This window comes from Carettochelys insculpta, chromosome 2 (assembly GCF_033958435.1).
Source record: "Carettochelys insculpta isolate YL-2023 chromosome 2, ASM3395843v1, whole genome shotgun sequence".
In the NCBI taxonomy this organism is placed as follows: Eukaryota; Metazoa; Chordata; order Testudines; family Carettochelyidae; genus Carettochelys; species Carettochelys insculpta.
Genome location: NC_134138.1, coordinates 232048934 through 232072303, shown reverse-complemented (window position 1 = coordinate 232072303; position 23370 = coordinate 232048934). Strand labels below are relative to the sequence as shown.

The window sequence follows — 23370 nt, the reverse complement described above, 5'->3', positions numbered from 1 at the left end:
GGCTACCTTGGGTGAGAATAGCAGATATCAGTGCGAGGGCACAGATGTTAATGTGAGGGGTGAAGTTTGTAGGCTCGCACTCTCTCTCTGGGCTCCTGGACATGGGGGTGGGGCAAGGTGGGGGCAGAGAGACACTATCAACATTCAAGTACTGTATTACCAGCTCCAGGAGTTCAAAACTCATAACCCAGCTGCCCCACTCCCTCAAAAAGAGATTGGCTTCTCGAAATCACCAACAAAAATACACTTGGGGATCTTTTTATTTGGTGTGTAAGATCTTTGGCTGAACTCGGGCCACATTTTCTAGCTTTTCTCCACAAACCAGGAGACCTAAAGTCTTCCTTAAAAAAAAGAAAGAAAGGAAGAAAAAGAAGGCCAGGATTCTCTTCTGATATCACGCACCGACACATAAGCATAGCCTACTAACTCAGAGCGATCACAGTTGATAGTGCTCCATGAAGTGCCAGGTAGGGGAGTTGTCCAATCTGGCTTTATTGTAACTACATGGCTGGGCCTCTCCAGAAAAAAAAGCCCCATTTATCAGGATGCTTGTGCTCCAATCAGTTGGCATCACTGATATCTAGTCAGTTGCACAAAACAAATTAATAGTTTCACAGCTCACCTTATGGACGGGCTGGTTCTGCACGCTCCTCCCCTGGGCCACAGCTGGCAGCGGCAGCGGCATGGAGCTGGCAGCCGGACCTTCCTCTAGCCCTGTCACACTGCTGGCAGTGACGGTGGGATCCTCTGACAGGTTATAAATCACCTGGGGGTAGCAGCTGGGGCTGGGGGAACATGCTAGGGTCAGGGGGGGGATGCACAGAGTCCCTTGCCCCCACCCACAGAGCCTTGCCAGAGCTGCTGGCCAACTGGAAGGATTTACGGGTGGCTTTGGCCCCAAGGTAAAGTGAGTTTGAGACCCCAATATACAGTATCTTTCTGAAACTGGTGTAGAAAATCAATGTGTATTTGAACAAATGTCTCCTTTGATTCTTCTTAACAGGAGCAAATGTGAACATCAAAACAAACAATCGGGATGAAGAGACTCCCCTGCACACAGCTGCACGGTTTGGCATCCCTGAACTGGTGGCATTTTACATGGACCAAGGAGCAGATGTTGATGCTGTCAATCACCACTTGGAAACACCACTGGCCTATGCAGCTTACTGGGCCCTTCGCTTTAAAGAGCAGGAGTACAGCACAGAACACCACCTAATCTGTAGGATGCTGCTAGACTGTAGAGCCGAAGTTAATTCTCGAGATGAAGATTTCAAAGCACCCCTCCACAAAGCTGCCTGGAACTGTGACCATGTGCTGATGGACCTGTTGCTTGAAGCTGGGGCTGAAGCGAACTTGATGGATGTCAATGGCTGCGCCCCCATACAATATGTTCTGAAGGTGACATCTGTGCGGCCAGCCGCCCAGCCTGAAATCTGCTACCAACTGTTACTGAATCATGGAGCAGCTAGAATATACCCTCCGCAGTTCCACAAGGTGAAGGTTATTGATGGGTCGGTGGCGCTAATCTGGGATAAAGTTAGGCTTTGTCTACACAACGCAGCTTTTAGCGACACTCCTCTGTTGCCACAGTTGCGTTGCTAAAAGTCGAGCAACAGGAGTGCTGGCAGCCGCCACCTCCCTGGGGCCCCAGGCAGGAGCACCGGCAGCTGCTGTGGCTTCCCCAAGGCTCTGGGACTGGGAGTGCTGGCAGCTGCCTCAGCTTCTCTGGGACTCCATGGACGGGAGCACCGGTAGCTGCCACAGCTTCCCTGGGGCTCTGGGCAGGGAGCGCCGGTGGTTGCTGCAGCTTCCCTGAGGCTCCGGAGCTGGCAGTGCCAGCTGCTGCCACGGCTTCCCTTGGGCTCTGAGCTCACCCCCTACTCGTGACAATCAACATTCGCGAGGGTTCTGAACACCAAACCCTCGCGAATGTTGCGACCCTACTGTACTCTGTCTTCTGACAGTGGACAATGTCAAGTGCCCAACAGGGAATGAACAAAACAGCTAATCATCAAGTTATCCATCCCCTGTTGCCTGTTCCCAGCTTCTGATAAACAGAGGCTAGGGACACCATTCCTGTCTATTCTGGTACATAGCCATTGAGAGACCTATGCTCAATGAAAGTATCTAGCTCTTTTTTGAATTTGTTATAGCCATGGCCTTCACAACATCCTCTGGAAAAGAGTTCCACAGGTTGACTGTGCATTGTGTGGAGAAATACTCCTTTTGTTTGTTTTAAACCTGCTACCTAGTAATTTCATTTGGTGACCCCTAGATTTTGTGTTATGGGAAGAAGCAAATAGCTCTTCTTTATTCTATTTGTCTGCACCAGTCACGGCTTTATATATCTCTATCATATCCCCCAATAGTCACTTATTTTCTAAATTGAAAAGTCCAATCTTATTACTTTCTCCTCATAATGGCAGCTGTTCCATTCCCCTCATCATTCTTCTTGCCCTTTTCTGAACTTTTTCAAATACCAATTTTTTTTTTTACACGAGGAGACCAAATTTCCACTTAGATGTGGGCATACCAGGGATTTATATAGAGGAAATAAGATATTCTTTGTCTTATATTCTATACCTTTCTTAACAATTCCCAGTATTCTGTTTGCACTTTTGACTGCCACTGTACCTGGAGTGGATGTTTTCAGAGAACTATTCACAGTGACTCCAAGATCTCTCTCTTGAGTGGTAAAAGCTAATTTTGTCCCCATCATTTTATATATATAGTTGGGATTATGTTTTCCGGTATGCATTACTTTGCTTTAGAAACATTGCATTTCATCTGCCATTTTGTTGCTCTGTCACCTAGTTTTGGGAGATCCTTTGAAAGCTCTTCGGTCTTCTGTGGATTTAACTATCTTGAGCAGTTTTATATCATCTGCAATTTTGCCAGCTCACTATTTACCTCTTTCTCAAGATCATTTATGAATATGTTAAATAGGACTGGTTACAGTACAGACCCCTGCAAGGCCCCACTAATTATCTCTCTTCATTCTGAAAATGGACCATTTATTCCTACCCTTTGTTTCCTATGTTTTAACTTGTCATCTGACCATGAGAGGACCTTCCTTCTTACTCTGTGACAGTTTAATTTGTTTAAGAGCCTTTGGTGAGTGACCTTGTCAAAGGCTTTCTAGAAATCTACATACATTGTATCTACTGGATCCCCTTTGTTCACATGCTTGTTTATCACCTCAAAGAATCCTCATAGATTGGTGAGTCATCATTTGTCTTTTATAAAAAACATGTTGACTGTTCCCCAACAAATTATGTTCATCTTTTTGTCTAACAGTTCTGTTCTTTACTATGGTTTCAACCAATTTGCTCAGTATTGAAGTTAGACTTAACAACCAGTAATTGCCAGGATCACCTCTAGAACCCTTTTAAAAACTGGCATCATTAGCTATCTTCCAGCCATTTGGAACAGGAGCTGATTTACAGGGTAGGTTACAAACCACAAGCAGTCCTTTAGCATGGTAGAGATTAATGAGCTACACTTATCAGAGACTTATTAGGCCATGAACTTTCGTAGGTAAGACTCACTTCAGATGATAAATTTGCTAGTCTCTAAGGTGCTACAGGACTGCTAGTTATTTGTGAAGCTACAGACTAACACAGCTACCCCTCTGACACTAGTTAGTAGCTCTGTGATTTCACACTGAGCTTTTTCAGAACTCTTGGGTAAATGCCATCTCATCTTGGTGAGTTGTTCCAAAACTCCCTCTAATCATACCTCAGTCTGAGTCAGTTCCTCAGATTTGTCATCTAAAAAGAATGGCTCAGGTTTGAGAATCTCCCTCACAGCTTTAGATGTGAAGACTAAATCAAATAATTCAATTACTTTCTCCACAGTGACCTTATCATTCTTGAGTGCTCTTTTAGCATCTCTATAGTCCAGTAGCATCCCTGGTCGTTAAGCAGGCTTCCTGCTTCTGGTGTATTTAAAAAATTGCTGTTACTTTTTGAATTTTTGGCTAGCTGTTCTTCACATTTGTGGCCTTCTTAATTATATTTTTATACTTTATTTGCCAGAGTTTATGCTCTGTTCTATTTTCTTCACTAGGATTTGACTTCCACTTTTAAAATGATACCTTTTTATCTTTCACTGCTTCTTTTACTTAGTTGCTAAGACATGGTGCCATTTTTTAAAATTCTTTTATTATGTATTTAAATTTGGTGTATACAATTAAACTGACCCTCTATTATCATGCCTTTGAAAAGTTTCCATGGAGCTCGCAGGGATTTCACTTTTGGCACTGTGTCTTCAATTTCTGTTTATCTAACTTCCTCATTTTTGTGGAGGTCCCCTTTCTGAAATTAAATGCCATGGCATTGGACATCTGTTGTGTTTTCCCCACAACAGTGATGCTAGATTGAATTATATTATGTTAACTATTTCTAAGTGATCCAGTTACATTCACTTTGTGGATCAGATCCAGTGCCCTGCTTAGCACTAAATTAAGTATTGCCTTCCCTCTTGTGGGTTCCAGAGCCAGCTGCTCCAAGAAGCAGTTGTGTAAATTATCAAGAAACTTTATCTCTGCCTCCTGTCCTGAGGTGACACTACCTAGTATATTTGGGGACAGTTGAAATCCCCCATTATTACTGAGTTTTTTAATGTTATAGCCTCTCTGATGTCCCTTAGCATTTCACAGTCACTATTAGCATCTTGGCCAGGGGTTTGATAATATATCCCTAATGCTACATTTTTATTATTAGAGCATGGGCTTCCTATCCATAGAGATTCTACAGTATAGTTTGGTTTATTTAAGATTTTTATTTCATTTGGTTCCACACTTTCTTTCACGCAGCGTGCCACTGCCCCACCAACATAAACTGTTCTGTCCTTCCAGGGGTGGGCAATAATTTTTGATGTGGGGCCACTTCAAGAATTTGGTAAGTGGTCAAAGGCTGTGATCTTACATGACATCAGTGGAGGAGGTGGGGTCTGGGATGGAGGCTGAGTGCAAAAGGGAGCTTAGGGAATTGGGGTACAGGTGTCTGGGAAAGAGTTTGGATGAAAAAGAGGGTTGTGACCTAGACTAGGGGATTGGGGTGCAAAGTCCAAAAGGGTGCACGAGAGGATTCTGACTTGGATGAGGGATTCAAGAGGGGGTGCAGGGTCTGAGAGGGGGTTGTGACCTGGAGCAGGGGTGCAGGAGGGACTGGAGGGGTTGGCTTGTGATTTGGGGCAGGAGATTGGTGTGAGTTCTGGGAGGGGGTCTGGGTATAGGAACCATGGTGTAGAGGGTGAGGGTTGGGACCCGGGACAGACGTGTAAGAGGGGGACAAAGGGTTACAGCGGGGGGCATGCAAGGTACTGGCTCTGTCCAGGAGGTGCTAGCCGAGGCAGCTCCCAGACAACAGCCCAGAAGGTCCCACAGGCAAGCTCCATGCCTGCCGCACCCCCATACATTGCTCACAATGTCCGGGTGTGGGGGTCAAGTGCTTCTCTGAGTGCTACAAGCCAGGGGAGGGGAGAAGCTATGCGTGCTGCCCCTGACCCAGCACAATCTCTGAACTCCCATTGGCCAGCTGCAAGACTGTGCTGGAGGCAAGGGCAGCGCATAAAACCTTTTCCCAGGCTCACAGCTGGGGAAAGCACACGGTCCCCAGACAGCCACTCTGAGCAGCGTGCAGGGAAAGGGCAGGAAGGGAGCCTGTCTGAGACACCTGCTTGGCTGTGGCCTGGGTCTGGGGGCTTGGTGGAAGGGCATGGCCTGCAGTCTGTATTTTGCCCACCCTGTTTTTACTGTGTCCTATTAATCATCCTCATTCCACAAAGTATCTGTGATGCCCATTTTATCAAATGTCTCATTTAATACGAGGCACTCAGGTTCACCCATCTTATTATTTAGACTTCTAGCATTTGTATATATGCATTTTAAAAACGTGCCACTTTTTAGCTGTCTGCTATTACTTAATGTAATTGAATAGGACCATTTTTCATTCCACTGTTTCTCATCAGATCTTACCTCTGTTTATCATTTTCCATCGTCTCCTCCTTAGTAGGCCATAGAGAATCTCTATTAATAGATCCTCCCTTAAGTGATGTCTCTGTCTAATCCATGTGTTTCTATGCACCTGTCGGCTTTTCCCCAGAGCTTAGTTTAAAAACTGCTCTATGACCTTTTTAAGTTTAAGGGCAGGCTGTCTGGTTCCATTTTGGTTTAGGTGGATTCCATCCTGCCTGTGTAGCCTCCATCGTTCCCAAAAGATTTCCTAGTCCCTAACAAAGCTAAATCCCTCCTCCCTACACCATTCACACACTGACACCCTGAAGTTCTGCCTCTCTATTGACCCTCTACACGGAACTGGAACTATTTCAGGGAATGTTACCATGCAGGTCCTGGATTTCAATCTCTTACTTAGCAGCCTAAATTTGGCCTCCAGGACCTCTCTCCTAGCCTTCCCAATGCAGTACCTACATTTACCACAATTACAGCTCCTCCCAAGTATGACACATATGTCTACATGTTTCAAGAGATTCCCAGGCAGGCAAATCACCCTGCATTTCTCCCAGTCATTGCAAACCCAGCTGTCTATATTTATAATGATCAAATCCCTATTATTAACGTGTCTTTTCCTAATAACTGGAGTTTCCTCCCTCAGAGAGGTATCCTTAGTGCAAGAGGATACCACATCATCACCTGGAAGAAGAGTCCCAGCTATGGGATCATTTTCTTCTACTCTAGTTGAATGTTCTCCTTCCCTGAGACTTTCACCCTCCCCTACAGTTCTGAGGCTGATGGGGGGAGGGGTTGGACCATTTGACTGTATCCCAGAAAGTCTTATCTATGTACCTCTCGGCCTCCCTTAGCTCCTCAAGTTCAGCCATCCTGGTTTCCAAAGCCTATACGTGGTCTTTGAGGGCCAGGAGCAATTTGCACCAAATGCAGATATGCTGCACTGGACGCAATAAACAGGATAGCCCCCACTCTGCTGCTGGGCTTCTGCCTGCATTCTCTTTTCACATCTAGAATATGTTCCTCTCCTGATTCATTTTTATATTGGGTGGCTTTGGCTTAAAGAATGTTGAGTGTATCTAGCCCCCTTCAAACTTGCAATCTAAACTCCCTCACAAAACTGTCCTGTTTGCTGGTCCTGATTATTAGCTCCTTTGGGTGCTTAGAAGCAGGTTTTTCAAGTCCTGGCCTTCCTGAGTAGATCTGCCCCTTTGTTAAGGCTTTAGGTATGTCTATATTTACTGGAAGATTGACTTGGTTAGGGGCAATCTTCCAGGGTTCAATTTAGTGTGCCAAGGAGGGATGCGCTAAATCGAACCTTCTGGACTCAACAATTAGGCCTGGTATTCATCATTCTAGTGAAGAGGAAGGGAGGTGGACGGCACCTCCCTCTGCATGGACAGCCTGATAAATCAATCTTAGATACATCAATTCCAGCTATGCAATTGTAATAGCTGGAATTGCGTATCAGAGGCTGGGTCTAAGCTTGCCCCCAACTTCAAACCCTAAAATTTTGGGGAGTAAAGGCACTTCGAAGTAGTACAGGCACTTTGAAGTGCCTGCAGCTACATGCATGCTGGCACTTCGAGTTTGACACTTCAAAGTTGCTGTGGGGGAGTATTACCCTAATGAAGTGTTGCATATTCACTGCAGCACTTCATTAGTAATCTCCCATCACCCTGACTACCATGCCTCCTTCAAAGCTGGGGGCAAGTGTAGAGAAGCCCTAACATAGTTTTTCAGGTCCATTGTAGACCTGTCCTGAATGGGTGTTAAAGGGATTAGGTATCCAAGGCACATTAAGAAACAGGATGATAACCTTGGCACACTGTCCTCCAAACAAACACTCTTAGCACATGGTATCTTTCAGCCTTTGTTGCTTCATTATCATTGTAGAGAAATCCTTAGAGTAAAGAGATGATATTTTGATCAGGATTAGCTTTGGGACCAGAATCAAAGTTCAGATTTGAGTTCAAATAAGGCTAGATTGGGCCTGGACTTCTTGGTGCCAAAAACCTTGTGACCTGTTCTTGTGATACTGTCATTCAAAATGACAAAAATCTTGCAAGATCAGCTGTTTTTGTGAGATTTGCACCTTCTCATTCCTTCAGGTGAACAGAAATAGATGCAAGAAATCAACCCTTTTTGGTTTTGGAGCTAACCAGGAACCAAAACTGGTGGTTCAGATCTAAGGATTCTAATCTGACCCATTTTTCTCATTTCAGGTATACCATGCCTAGGTCCAGGGGTGAGCAAGCTGTTTACATTGGGCCCCACTTTTCATCCCTGAAATTAGCAGGTCCCTCCAACCTGTCTAACATAATCCAAACTGACAGAAATTTTGGTTATGTTCATATGCATATATATATAAAAACCCTTTTAGCCCTTGTAAGAAAATAAGTCAGCATAATGCAAAAACTTTATTAAGCATTATATAAATGTGAATACACATACTAAAAAACATACTAAGTAACATATTTCAACAGGGTTAATGAAATGGATGTGTCTGAGACACAGCAGCCAATTGTGCTGTGCCCCTCTTAGGAAATTTCATGCCCCCTCCTGAGGGGGCCCATTCCCCAATTTGCTCACCTGTGTCTTAGGCTAACTAACCCAAATTATTGGGCTCAATACAGGGGGAACCAGATGCTATTAATAGTTTGTGATATATAAAGGAAGCTAGACAGGGTGATCTACCAGTCCCTTCTGTCCTTGAAACCCATGAATTTATGATAAATCACTTACCCCTGAATCATCATGTTTGAGATTTAGTCCTCATTCGACATGCAGATATACCTATCTCATAGAACTGGAAGAAGGAATGTTTGGAGGTTATCAAGTCCAGTTCCCTGTATTCACAGCAGGACTTACCATCATCCCTGACAGGTTTTTTTTTTTCTTAAAAAAGATGTATTTGCCCCAGATCCTTAAATTGCCCCCTCAAGCATGGAGTTCACAACCGTGGGTTTTGTAGGTTGATGCTTAAACCACTGAACTACCCCGCCCCGCTTTAGCATACAGGATAAATGGGTAAAGCCAAGGAAGGTTGACTTCGTGGTAGTCGGGAGCAAGATCAAACTGTGTGCAAGATAAATGGTAGATTTTCTGAATGGAGAAGGGTAACAAGTGGTGTTCCCTAAGGGTCAGTCCCAGGACCAATCCTATTCAACTTGTTCATAAATGATCTAGAGAAAGGGGTAAGTAGTGAGGTGGTAAAGTTTGCAGATGACACTAAACTGTTCAAAATAGTCGAGATGAAAGCAGACTGTGAAGAACTTCAGAAAGATCTCAACCAACTCAGTGAATGGGCAATAAAATGGCAAATGAAATTTAATGTAGGTAAGTGTAAAGTAATGCACGTTGGAAAAAATAACCCCAAATACACATACAATACGATGGGGGCTAATTTAGCTACAACTAATCAGGAAAGCGATCTTGGGATTATTGTGGATAGTTCTCTGAAAACATCCACACAGTGTGCAGCAGCAGTCAAAAAAGCAAACAGGATGTTAGGAATTATTTAAAAAGGGATAGAGAATAAGACAAAGAATATTTTACTGCCCCTTTATAAAACTATGGTATGCCCACATCTAGAATACTGCATACAGATGTGGTCTCCTCACCTCAAAAAAGATGTTTTGGCATTAGAAAAGGTTCAGAAAAGGGCAACTAAAATGATTAGGGGTTTGGAACGAGTCCCATATGAGGAGAAGTTAAAGAGATTGGGACTTTTCAGTTTAGAAAAGAGACTGTGGGGAGATATGATAGAAGTATATAAAATCATGAGCAGTGTGGAGAGGGTGAATAAAGAAAAGTTATTTTCTTGTTCCCATAATATAGGAACGAGAGGACACAAAATGAAATTAATCAGTAGCAGGTTTAAAAATAATAAAAGAAAGTTCTTTTGCACTTAGCACACTGTTAACCTGTGGAAGTCCCTGCCAGAGAAGGCTGTGAAGGCTAGGACTATAAGAGATTTCAAAGAAGAACTAGATAAATTCATGGAGGTTAGGTCCGAAAAGGCTATTAGCCAGGGAGTAGGAACGGTGTCCCTAGCCCATTTGTCAGAGGCTGGAGATGGACGGCAGGAGACAAATTGCTTGATCATTGTCTTTGGTCCACCCCCTCTGGAGCACCTGGCATTGGCCAACTGTTGGCAGGCCGGATGCTGGGCTAGATGGACCTTTGGTCTGACCCAGGAATGGCCAGTCTTATGTTTTTACTCCCCGCCCCCAAAGAATTTCTGAAGGTCTGCAAAATCCAGGGCACTTATCAAGATGAGATATATAGATATTATTACGCCAGATGCGGAGAGGGCTTTCTGTACTGAGTGTGGAATACTGTGTGAACCTGTCTATACTAGTACCCACACTGTTTGAGGGGGTCCCTAAGTGAAGACCAGATTGCTTTCATAGTATAGACTGGGCCTTCCCTCAAGTAGAATTTCCCTTGCCTAGAACTTATAGCAGAGGACTGGGAGTTTGGCCTCCTGTATTTTATTTTTGTCTGCCACTGACCAGTTGTGTGACGGTGCATCAAGTCTCTGGGCCATCATTTAGCCACCTGAAATGCTTTATCTCATAATGGTGTTCTGAGACTTACAGTATTAATGCCTGCGCAAGAGTTTGCTGAAAGGTAAGTCCACAATAAATGCAAAGTGGTATTGCATGAATGTGAGCAAGGGCAGGATTTGGTCCGCTCTCAATTAACAAATCATATTAGTGTTAGACCTGTGTTCAGGATCTTGCATGATTTAAAAGCGTGAGTACCTGTTCACAAGGATTCCTTCCTTCCTCCTTTCCTTCCAACAGTGTTACTTGGGGCAGGACTTTTGTTCATATTCTTGAAACATGTATGAATCTCTGTTTCTCTGCTCGTGACATGTATGAAACTCTTTTCATCAAAGTTATGCCCTGTGTGAAGGAAGGAGCGTGGGAGAATTGTTAGTACATTCATGATTGACAGCCCTCAGAAAGCAGGGAGAAGATTGCTTCCATTCATGAAGTCACTTGAACCCAGATGTGGCTAATGGATAAGAGAGTGGGGTAGAAGCTGTGAGAAGTCTTTTCTGTTCCTGACTGGGGCAATGATCTGCTGTGTGTCTGGGGAGTAAGCAAGTCATTTTTTTTTCTCTCCCACCTTTGGTCTGCCTTGTCCAAGTCAGTTGTAAATGGCCATCTCTTCACGCAGCTAGTAGGTGCCACTGGCCGTGTCTACACTAGCCCCAGACTTCGAAATGGCCATGCAAATGGCCATTTCGAAGTTTACTAATGAAGTGCTGAAATACATATTCAGTGCCTCATTAGCATACGGGCGGCCATAGCACTTCGAAATTGATGTGCCTCGCCGCTGCGTGGCTCGTCCCGATGGGCCTCCTTTTCGAAAGGACCCCGCCTACTTCAAAGTCCCCGTATTCCTATGAGCAGATGGGAATAAGGGGACTTCGAAGTAGGTGGGGTCCTTTCGAAAAGGAGCCCCTTTGGGACGAGCCGCACGGTGGCGAGGTGCATCAATTTCGGCGGCGAAGCTGCCCGCACGCTAATGAGGCACTGGATATGTATTTCAGTGCTTCATTAGTAAACTAGTGTAGACACAGCCACTGATATTTAAAGAACCATTATGTCTGCTTCCCTGCCACAGGTGTTGCAGGCCTGTCATTCCCATCCAAAAGCCATTGAGGTTGTCATTAATTCATATGAACGCGTCAAGTCCACATCAAAGTGGAGAGCAGCTATACCTGATGACGTCTTTGAGGTAAGCTTTTAATGAGCTTCCCTAACATTTCCAGCCAGGCACAGGAAAGTGATGGTAATTACAGATGATGCTTTTGAAAGCCTAATGCAAGAGTTCAGAACATGTGCTCTAAATTGGCTTGCACATAGAAAGGGGAAACAGAATGCAGTACTGGTTTTATGCGTCAGCATTGAGAATTTCAAAGCTATGTGGAATATTTAGGTCTACACTGGAATTTTAAGGTACAGTTCATTTTTGAACCGTTATCAGAGGAAGCGCACTGCAGGATAAATACAGATATTGGATATTTTTATGTGGAAAATTTTCCCACAGAAATGATTTTTCTCACAGATAATTTTTTTCTTTGTCAGAAAATACAAGTTCTGAGCCCCCAAAATTAATTTTCCAGTGAGATATATAAAGCCCCATTTCCATTTCAACCCAGCACTTTTAAAATGAATGACAGGTTTTGTTCCATTTGGACTTAAAATGTCACTATGTTTCTATTTTTCAGGTTAAAATAATTAAACAAAATGATTTGACGCATCAACATGTCACCTTGAAATGACAGATTTTCAATTTTGACATTTCTGAGTCAGAACACTTCAGAATTTTTTAAAAATATTTTCATTTGCCATTTGGATTTGGAACAGAAACTATGTTCAAAATGTCAAAATGTACTGTGGGACGGAAATTCCATTTTTGGAACTATTCTGAGTAAGAGTCAGACACGGTTTTTCTAGGGCCTGGGAGCTCTATGGTCCTGTAAATTAGTATGTGTTGATTTTTGCACTGATTTGTCTCCATTGTCTAGGCTGGAGGGAAGGGGAGAGCTGAACCTGTTTCCACTTTAGAAGGTTTAGTGCCATTGCTGCTGCTAGGTTAATGCAATCTTTGTGGCCAAGGAGAGCAAGGCCTATGACTATAGCTGACCCATTTGCAGGGCCATCGGTGACTAGATTTCAACCGTCAGTGAATGGGATAAAATGCTATGGGACACTGCATTGTTCTAAGCTGTGTTATGGTATTTCTGGCAATTTGGTCGTAGCTCCAAAAGGAAATTCATGACTGGTACAGGCATCCATGAGTAAGGCTGCTGGATGAAAACAGAAATGGCTGAGGATGTTTTGAAGAAAAATTGCAGTATAGACATACCCCAATTCTCTTCTAAAATCAAGAATAACTCCACTGAACTCAGTGGGGGAACATCAGTGTCAAACTGGTATAAATGGGATGAATATTGTAAGAGGAGGAGCTGTGTTATATTATTCTGCAACTGGGTGACACCATGCACAAAAGACTTTATTTAAAGGTGATCTTAGCCATACCTGGTAGTGCAGTAAGATATGTTTTGATGAAAGCATAGCTAAGCAAGCTGTTTAGCCAGTCCATATGGTACATGACATGGTGTGAGTAGTGGGATTACGAACAGGAACAAAGGGAAAAGGGGAACAAAGATTGAAAACTGAGGGGACAAAGGCTGCAGGATCTCAACAACATGGCATTCTTCAACGCCCAGGAGAACTTCAGTTTTGACAAACTTCCAGAACAGACAGACTGGAAACAGTATTCTGCAAGATTGCACATTGCTACCAAACTATACCAGGAAATGGATGGTACACAAATATCTGCTTTAATTTATACTACGGGGAAGAAAACGGAACATACCTTTAAATCCTTTTATTTTAGTGATGACAGTCACAAAGACTGCTATGAAAGAGTTCTGGCTGTATTTGATTTGTACTTTATATATCACAGAAATATAGTGTATGAAGGAGCATGTTTTCACAAAAAAATTCAATAACCAGGGGAAAATGTTGAATGTTTAATTGGAACTATGAATGCATTAGCTTAAAACTAATTTTGGGAAAGCTAAATATGAAAATACCTGAGGCAGTCTTTTGCAGATGCGACAGTCAAAGAGATCTAACTCTAGCTACAGCTGTTCAAATAGCACAGCAGTATGAACTGTGAAACAGCAATAGGGAGGGTTACTGAACTTTACAAATAAGACTAGATTGGAAGCTGTGAACAGATGCAGCAGGAGTGCTAAAAGTCATTACTATCAGACCCTGGGGAAAAAGAGAGAGAGAAAACTCAGGCTATGAGGGGCAAAATCCAGCCTACATGCATAAGATGTAGAAAAAGTCATATTCTAAGAGATGATGCATGTCCAGCCAGAGACAGATGGTATATTAAATGTAAGAAGGATGGACATTTTGCAGCTATTTGCCTCACCAGACACGGAGTTGAATTTTATTACAGACAAGCAAGAGTGATTGTTTCTGGGATCTATCATATGTGAAGACACAGAGCCTGCCAGGAGAGTGAATCTGAATATTCATGGAAAGCCTATTGAGTTTTAAAATTGACCCAGAAGTTGATGTCACAGTTAGCTCAGAAGGGTTTTACAGTCACCTTCCTTCCCACCCAGGGCTGAAGTCGCCTGACGTAGCTCTCACTAGCCCTGAGGTATTCTCAGAGCTGTCCCTTCCATAGGATGGTTTGGGGTGGCTACCTCAGGCCCCACACTTTGGGGACCCAGTGTCAGCGCCTCAACTATATTATAGACAAACACCTTTACTGGAGACACCCTAGAAGAGACTAGTTACATATTCATGACCATCCAGATGACATCACTACCTGGGGACTGTTTTTCATGGAGGCCCAGAGGATTACCTGGGGGCCCTGCCATGGGGCAGCAGCAAGGTCAGCCCCCCCATGCCCTCCCCCTGGAGGTGGGAGCTGAAGCTACCTAGCAGCTTGCTCTGCTTCACTCTACCCTGCCACTTGTCTCCCAGCCCGCTCTGCTCTGCTTCACCATGGTAGCGGCAAGCAGAGCAGCCTGGCCCTGGTCCCAGCATGCACTGCTTCCCACTGCCATGATGAAGCAGAGCACAGCGGGCTGGGAGATGGGCAGCGGGGCAGAGCAAAGGAAGCTGCCAAGTCGTTCCAGGTCTTGCCCCCAAGGTGAGTGTGGGGAGGCCACCCTGGGTGCCACCCCTCACCAGGCCCTTTGATAATCCCCTGGCTCATGTGGCTTGGGGAGCAGGCTCCAGGCAAGGGACTAGGAGGGGATGAAGCAGAGGAAAGGCTTGGGGCAGAGCTAGTGGCAGGGGGTTGTTCCAGGCCCCATGCCAGGGGCACTAGCAGGGTTGGCCCATGCCCTTAGGGATGGGCCAGGGTATTCTGAACTGCATGGGTCAGTTCACCAGCTCCATCTGTCAAAAAGAAAAAGAATTCAGTACCAGAGGTGCTGGCTCAGGCTATGTCTCCACTGCAGGTTTCTTTTGATTATGCTTGTTTCGACATTCTAATGTTGAAATAAGTAATGTTGGAAAATCACATTCCCACAGCCACAGCTGAGCGAAAGGGAGTGGTTGCATTTACAGCCACAGCTCACAACCACAGCACTGCAAAAGGAGCCTTCGCATGAGCCGATAATAACAGTGCTTTGTTCATTCACACTCCTTTTCCACCTTGAAGAGGGGTAGAGGGTGGTGTCAGCAAAAGTGGTTTGCAGAGCTGGAGGAATTATTTCAAGGTAAAGGCCCTCTGATCTCAAATGGCCCTGCTTGGCTGCGTGAACGCTTTGGGGTTTTTTTCAGAAAAAGAGGACGTTTTCAGAAAAAAAAAGTCCCCATTGTAGGCCAGCCCTCTATGTGCTCCAGGCCTAAAGCACCCATGGAGAAAATTTAACATGAGCTTAGCACTCCCAGGCCTCCAGCTCCTGACCCCCCCCCCCCCCCCGCCCCCCCGATGGTCTCACCCACTGGCAGCTCTGCTGATCAACTCCTTCTCCTTCCCAGCACCTTCCACTCACTGAAATCAGCTGTCCTTCAGCTTGAAAGAGGTAGCACAGGTGCTGGAACCAGGGGTGTGAGGGGGGCGGCAGCACCCCCTGGCTTGAAATGGTTTCCATTCTCTAGAGGGCATAAGCCTTAGCTCAATGGTTCTCAGCACCCTCACTCTAGAGGCAGACCTGGGTGGAAGAGGTGATGTGGAAGTCTGCAGGAAGGAGTGGAGGGTGGATGGGACTTAGGGCTGAGTGGGGGTTGAGCATCCCTGCAGAAAGGAGTACTATTTGGATGCTAGGAAGCAGGTGGGCCTATGTCCTCCCAGTGCTAAGGCCCCTCCCCCAGCCTAGGGAGAAGTGCAGAAAGGAGTAAGCCAGTGCCTATGTTCAACACCTGATTCTTATGCAACTGAGCTCAGTGCTGGAGCATTCAACCAAAAGTGTCGACATCTACAATTTGTTCCTTAAAAAGAACAATTAATAGAGCAAATTCTGTGAGTGGCAGATACACAACTGGAAGACTCGAAACAGTTTGCAACTAATGGACAGCCAGATGACCAAGCTGCTACATGTTTGAGTCATGTAATTAGAAAACCAGCATGAGTTAAAGACAATAAACAGGCTGCCATGGATTGAACTTCCAAGTTAGTGTAAATATTATAAGTGGCATGAGAGAAGATCTTGAAGGGGGAGATGTAATAAAATGCAAAAACGTATTATGCTGTACTGACACTAGGTGCACGGGGTATGCAATACTTTATTTCAAGCTAAAAGCAGTCTTGGAGCACTTTAAAACATTGTGATAAAAGTAAACTGACGTGACGAGAATTTAACAGAAAGATAAAAAAATAAAGCTATTTAAAGTTATTGAAAGCTAACCTTATTACAGCCATACCCAGCAGTACATTAAAGAACCTTATGATGAACGCATTTGGGATTTTAGTCAGGCCATGTGTGGTATATGACACACACCCACCCAGAGGCAGTTCCAGCTACTCTTAAGCACAGGCAACCCTGAGAGTCTGAGCAGATGTAGAGGTCTCACATAGTTTATGCCTGCTCTGCAATCATGAGGTGTGAGTAGTAGCAGTAGACATAACGGCCGTGTCTACACTAGCTCAAAACTTTGAGATGGCCATGCAAATGGCCATTTCTAAGTTTACTAATGAAGCTCTGAAATACATATTCAGTGCCTCATTAGAATGCCGGCAGCTGCGGCACTTTGAAATTGCTGCGGCTCACAGGGCTCCTTTTCAAAAGGACCCCGGCAACTTCAAAATTCCCTTATTCCTATCTGCTGTTAGGAATAAGGGGATTTTGAAGTTGCCGGGGTCCTTTTGAAAAGGAGCCCTGTCTGGACAAGCCACGGCAACTTCGAAGTGGTGCAGCCACTGGCATTCTAATGAGGTGCTGAATACGTATTTCAGCGCTTCATTAGTAAACTTCAAAATGGCAATTTTGAGGTTTTGGGATAGTGTTGACATAGCCAATGTAAGCTAGCTTTAATTGAATCAATTTGGATACTAGAACTCACTAAACCATTGCGTGGGATACAACATAATCACCCACATTCAGGCTTGAACCTAGGACTTTGGGAGCAGTATGCAGGCAGTGCTACAGCTCAAGCTAAAGGCCAGCTCCTACTCAGCTTAGGCTGTAGAGGACATTTATTCTTTCACTGTGACATGGTCCGGGTACAACTACATGAGACAGTTAACCACACCTAGGTGTGTGGGCTACATCAGCATATGCTGTACAAAGCCCTGTAGAGCCCAGATTAATTATTGTAATAGCTGGTTCATGGTAAAGCCTGTGCTACAGCGGCTTCATTGTCATCAGCATTTGAGCTATATTAAAGCTAGTTTGGATATATCTGCACAAGCTGGAATCATCCCCCTCAACATCACTGTTCTGGAGAATGAACCCTTCATTGCTGCATATTGCATCCCTGCACCAGGAGATGACTATAAATGTTTTCTCCAGATTTTTCCCATTGTATGAGAGCAACAGTATTACTGAAAAACACATTTTGTTTTGTCTTTGCAGAGGCACAGAGATTTCTACGACTCTCTCTTCACCGTGTGCAGTAATTCACCACGGTCGCTCCTGCATTTATCGAGATGTGCTATTAGACGAATATTGCACAAAAGGTGCCACAAAGGAGTCCCTTTGCTTTGCATTCCGCCTCCACTGAAGAAGTACTTGCTGTTAGAACCAGAAGGAATAATTTATTAAGCCTTATCAGAGATGACTGGGTGATTTGACAACACCTGAAATCTCTGTGTCCACACACATGTGGAGGGAATTACCATCAAGCAGTTTCCACCAGGGCAAGTTGGAGTTCTTGGCAAAATTCTTTCTTAAATAACCAAGGCTGCTCTCTCCATTATGTATACTGACCTTTTGTTCAATCTACTATTAAATCTTCCACGGTAACTATTCCACGGTCTTAATATTTCTGAGTGTTCTTCCAGATACCCAACACTAAATTCCTATGGGTGCATGTAATGCACATCATTCATTAAATGTACACAAGGCTTAAGCACTCACCAGGATTGCTGAGTTGCATCATATGATAACCTCAGAAGGTTTTTGTTTCAGGGTGGCCCATGGCTTATGAGCTCAGGTCCTAGAGAGGAAACTGCTGAGCTGAGGGTACTGTAGATTTTTTACCAGTCATGGCTATTGTTTGTCCACATAAGGTGGGATCCTACATGGTACAGAAGAAGAGTACCTGGTAAAAATGAAGAGTAGGTCTGGGGCCCTGGGAACCTCATTGTGAGGTAATGAGAGGGATGATGTATCCTGCCTACTGGTACCAGCAAGGCCTATGAGGGAAATGCACAGCAAAGTGTCTTTTCAGCACAATGAGAATCATGCATAAGCCCATGTGATCTCAGAGAACAGTGCAAGAGAGCAGCCATATGCGGCCCTGAGGTTTAGTGCTACATAGGGTATAGGTACACTGCTGGCCTATGGCAGCTGATTTGGGCTCACAGGGCTGTGGCTGATTTATTTCAGTGTAGATATTCTGACTTGGGCTGGAACTCAGGAAATCCCCAAGCAATACTAGAGCCCCAGGATTTCTCACTGGTTCACGTGTTGGCTTGCTAAACCTTGAGTTGTGGGCTCAATTCTTGGGGGTGGGGGCTATTTAAGGACCTCAGGCAAATAAATGTAAAAGAAAAAAGTGGGGGATAGTGCTTGGTCCTGGCAGCAAGGCAGGGAATTGGATTCAATAACCTCCTGAGGTCTCTTCCAGCTCTATGCATCTCCTTATATCTAATGTCTGCACCTCAGCTGCACACCCCTACAAGCTTGAGTCAGCTGTCATGGGCCAGCTGTGGGTGTTTAACTGTTTAATTACCCCCATGCACACTGCTATCAGACTCAGCCTTAGGGCACGATGCTTGCCTGGGGCCCTGTGCTCTAATTGATTATAGCATCTACTACCAATCAGCTGGGCCCCACTGTCATTGTGCCACTTCGGGCACCACCCAAAGCCTACTGGGCTGGCTCTGACTAGTATACCTGGCACTTCAGATGCACTCCTGTGTATCTCCCCATTGCAGCTGTTGCAGAGCAACAGCTTTCCACAGCCTGCTGTGCACTAACAAGAACTTAGAAGCTCTAGCCTGAAAAGCGAAGCAGAATGACTACAGTAGGCCTGGCTCCTTCTTATTTGTCCTCAGCAATAGGAGTTGAATTTCAGTCAGAGAGTGGGATGTTCTGACAGGTGAGAAGCCTCCATTTCCATTCATACCTCTGCTAGTGAGGTTTTATCTAATCCTGGGCTTGTCACTTATTGCCCCATGCTTCAGTTTCTTCACCTGAATAAAGGGAGCAACAACCCCCCCGCCACCAGGCTGTTGTGAGACGGAAATAAATCAAGTAGCTGCAGTGTGTTAAATTAATCACAAAAACCACTGTCTAGTGGGTACATAAAGGATGGGGGGTTGGGGGGCAGGGAGTTAGATGCTGCGTCATTCTCCTCAGGAAGCTGTTGTGGATGGAACTGCATCTCTCAGAATGATGGCAGAGCGTGCAAGGCACACAGAAGTCCACAGAGGCTAAGTCTACATTAGCATTCCTCTTTCAAAAGAGGGAAGTCAGAAATGCAAATGAGGCACACATTTACATATACGGCACCTCATTTGCATAGTCTTCTTTCAAAAGAGCTTCTTTCGAAAGAAGAAAAGCAGTGGAGCCGTGGCTCTTTCGAAAGTAATCCCCATCTTCAAAAGAGCCCTTCTTCCTGTTTATTATTTTTCTTTCGAAAGGATATGCAAATGAGGTGCCAGATATGTAAATCTGCACTTCATATGCATTTCTGATTTCCCTCATTTGCATGCCTCTTTCGAAAGAGGAATGCTGGTGTAGACGTAGCCAGAATGTATGTTACAGTATGAAAGTTGTAACCTGATCTGCAAGTACTTCTTTACCCATTGTGTGTGCTTCAGTCTATCAGGTTCCTACTAATTACTTTGGATTCAGGAAAGGGGACAGGGCTCAGAGGGAAGTGGGCTCAGAACAGGACTGGAAGTAGGAAACTCCTGGAACAGGACTGCAGCCCTGAATTTGATGCCTTGTTTTGTGAAAGTGAAGTGATTCTTGTGTGGTGGTTGCTGATTTCTTTGTGATATAGCTCAGTGTATGCAAGGTGTTTTGCAGACACAGGAGAAAAGCCAGTCTGATTCATTTCTCTGCCTTACTTTACTTGTCTGTAAAATGGAAATAGCAGCACTTAGGCTGTGGCCACACTTGGCCAAAATTTTGAAACGGCCACGCTAATGGCCTATCACTTGATAGGAATAAGAGGATTTCAATGTTTACGGGGTCGTTTTGAAAAGGGTCCCATGTAGATGAGCTGCGTGCGATCAAAACGCGGCACTTTCAAAGAGCTGCAGCCGGCAGCATGCGAATAAGGCACTGAATATTCATTTCAGCGCCTCATTAGCATTCTCCAGTTTCGTCATTAGCACGGCCATTTCGAAATTTTGGCCAAGTGTGGCTGCAGCCAAAGTGTTTTACAAAAAAAGATCAGCGTCATTTATCCCCATTTTGCAGTTTGGGAAATGGAGGCATGGGGCAGGGTTCAAAGTAACCCAGCAGGTCACTGACAGAGCTGGGAGTCTTGGGACTATAACCCAGGCTTAATGCTGGTCCAGCGCTCTAGTCATTAGGCTTACCTGATTGCCTTTTGATTCATCTTGCTGTGAATTAAATTGGGGCATATGCACCAGGCTAGGAGAGAACATGAGTGCACTGGTCTGTTTACATTTAGCTAGCCAGTAACTCCGCTTGTCATTAAACACTGTCTGGTTCAGGCAGTTGCTTTTAAAGAAGAACAACACAGACCATTAAAAATAAAACATTTCCCTTGAGAACAAAAGGGGGTATATAGCAGAGGTGACCCATGGGGCAGAGGGAGAACTGAATAAGAGCACCCAGCTTCAGCAATTAAAATCTATGCGGGTATGTGAACCATCTAGGGAAGCATGTGACATCACATGCCCCCTATGCATCTTCTATGGTATGTAGCGTAGTCAGTGTTGTTTACAGGGTCCCCTACTGGCTCAAACTAAGCAAGGATTCCTGAAAGGTCTCAGTGAAGCTGAACCGTATTAACGTTTTCCTAGATGTGGCACTAGGGCCTAGTGTGCACAAGGGCACCAAGTCAATGAAAGTGATATTAGTTAAGTTACATAAATAATTTAACTTAAGTCGATATAGCTTACATTGACTTAAAGTTGTGTCTATACTGTGCTACGTCAATGGGAGATGCTTTCCTGTCAACATAGCTTCTGCATTTTGTTGAAGTAGAGGAACTAAATCAGAGGGAAAGTGCTCTCCCATCAACTTATGTCTTCACTAGACCCCCTAAATCCATGCTGCTACATCAATTTCAGTGGTACCAATTTGGTAGAGTTGACAAGATTTGCAGGTTTGCCAGCAGGGCATTCTGTTTATTTAGCATCAAAATAATCCACTTGATGTAATCCCAGCTTGAAGCAATCAGCTGAGATTTGAACAGAGGAGCTGGCAAGAAACCTGGAAAAGGTCAGGTGGCCTAAAAATAATATAATTTATAAGTAACGTATCTGTGTCAAATGGAAATCCGAGAAAGTATCTGCAGGTTGAGCAGGGCAAGAGAAGATGCTATCATATAAATGAATAATGTTTATAAATCTGATGGCTGCATGAGACTTCGTAGTCTGTAGAAGACAGAAGACAATCACTAATTTTATTTGAACTATGTTGGTTAAGGAATTGGGATTCTGCATCTGGAGAGGGAGGTGTAAGGGAGAACAATAGGGTTTTTTGTAACCTGTCACAGTTAGGACGCCCTTGCTGTGAGGGAACTAAAAAGGCTGTCATCACTGTTCTTGAATTCCCTCCTATCCACCCCCTTTGCAGCGCTCACGCTTGTGTTTTTCATTCTGTGGGCACCCAGCCTCACTTAGAAGCTTTCTACCAAGCAGGTGCCAGATTGTAGCCATTGTGGGATCTGACAGGGAGCACAGCGGGATCAGGCTGATTATAATGATAGGAATCTGCAAGCTGCTAACAACACTGAAGAACATCAGTATCCCTGGATAGCTGATTGATACGCTCGGATTGTGTTTTTTGTTTTAACGGAGACAAAGAGTAAATGAACCTTGTTATTTGTTAACTTGAGAAATTCAGCATTTCTTCCTGCTGTCTCCTTCTCTCCTCCCACATGCTTAATGGAAACCGCCAAGAGAGACTCATGGTGAGAACCTGCAATTGGCTCACTATTTACTTAGTGTAGAAGAGTGAGGTGCTTGGGCTACCAGCTGGCCCCTCAGACTCCAGGGTTGTAGGCCAGCCCCAGGGAGTCTGGGGTCTGGGTCCTGGTCTGCTGCTCAGCCCTGCAAAATCTGGGGTCAGTGCTGCTGCTTGGTGCCACAAGGTCCAGAGTCATCACCCAACCCCACGTGGTCTGGGTCCACCCCTCTGTCCTTCCACCCGTCCCCAAGCCTGCCAATGTGGTGGCAATGGGGGCAGTTGCCCCAGGCCTGGCATTTCAACGGGGCCGGGAGCTCCTTTGAAACACTGTGACAGCACTGTACTGCTGCTCATGCGTGGATCTGAGGGAGTGGGTAGGGGGAACAGGGCTGACTGTCCTTGCACCTGGGCCTGCAGCCAGCCCCATAGAATCTAGGGCTACTGCCCCACCCTGCAGGGGACAGAATCTGAGGCGGCCACTGGCCCCACAAGATCTGGGACTGCCAGCTGGCCTGCTGAGTCCAGGATCTGTGGTCCATTCCCCAGCTCAGGTCTCCATTCCTGGCCTCACTCTGTGGAGGAGGAGCTGGGCGCCGGGATCTGGGGAGGGAGTGCTGTGGTTTCCAGAATGCAGTCCAGTGGGGTTTAGAAGTTACCATAAAAGCTCTGTTATCCCATATGTTGGGAGAATGGGGGGAGAGAGGGGAGGCACCCGTTAATCGGTTATTCTGGTTAATTGAAAGTTATACGTTATCAGTGGAATACCAATATTCAAAGACTTATTTTATTCATGTTATTGTATTCTATGAAATAATATAAAGGTACTCATCAATCCAGTACTAGTACAGTACTGCAGAGTGATTGGTTTCCTGAAGCACTTAGATATGTACAGTTGAAGATTTCTGTACCGTAGGTTATCTAACGACATAACACATCACTGTGGGCAGCCCATGGCATACACCCAAGTCACTAATAATACACTTAACACAAACTATACTAAACACAACGTAATCTCTCTTTGATTCAGAAGGCACATCAGGATCCAGCATTGTCTCCACATCGTTACTATCAACCTTGATTATCACTGAACCTGTAATGACCCAGTGACACACCCTGGAAG

The 23370-nt window shown here is 44.8% G+C and overlaps 1 protein-coding gene across 3 annotated transcripts in view; it reads left to right on the top strand.

The window, feature by feature from the left end:
- Positions 1–23370, top strand: part of ASB4 (ankyrin repeat and SOCS box containing 4) — a 79072-nt gene that overhangs the window by 24108 nt on the left and 31594 nt on the right. Inside the window, exons 3-5 of one of the 3 annotated variants that reach the window (XM_074984706.1) lie at positions 1004–1494; positions 11612–11725; positions 17547–17941. In XM_074984706.1, the coding sequence (XP_074840807.1) occupies positions 1004–1494; positions 11612–11725; positions 17547–17735 (794 nt within the window). In that variant the 3' untranslated portion in view covers positions 17736–17941. Of the gene's footprint in view, positions 1–1003; positions 1495–11611; positions 11726–17546; positions 17942–23370 lie in introns of those variants that run through there. The other 2 variants (XM_074984708.1, XM_074984707.1) reach the window with 2 other exon arrangements.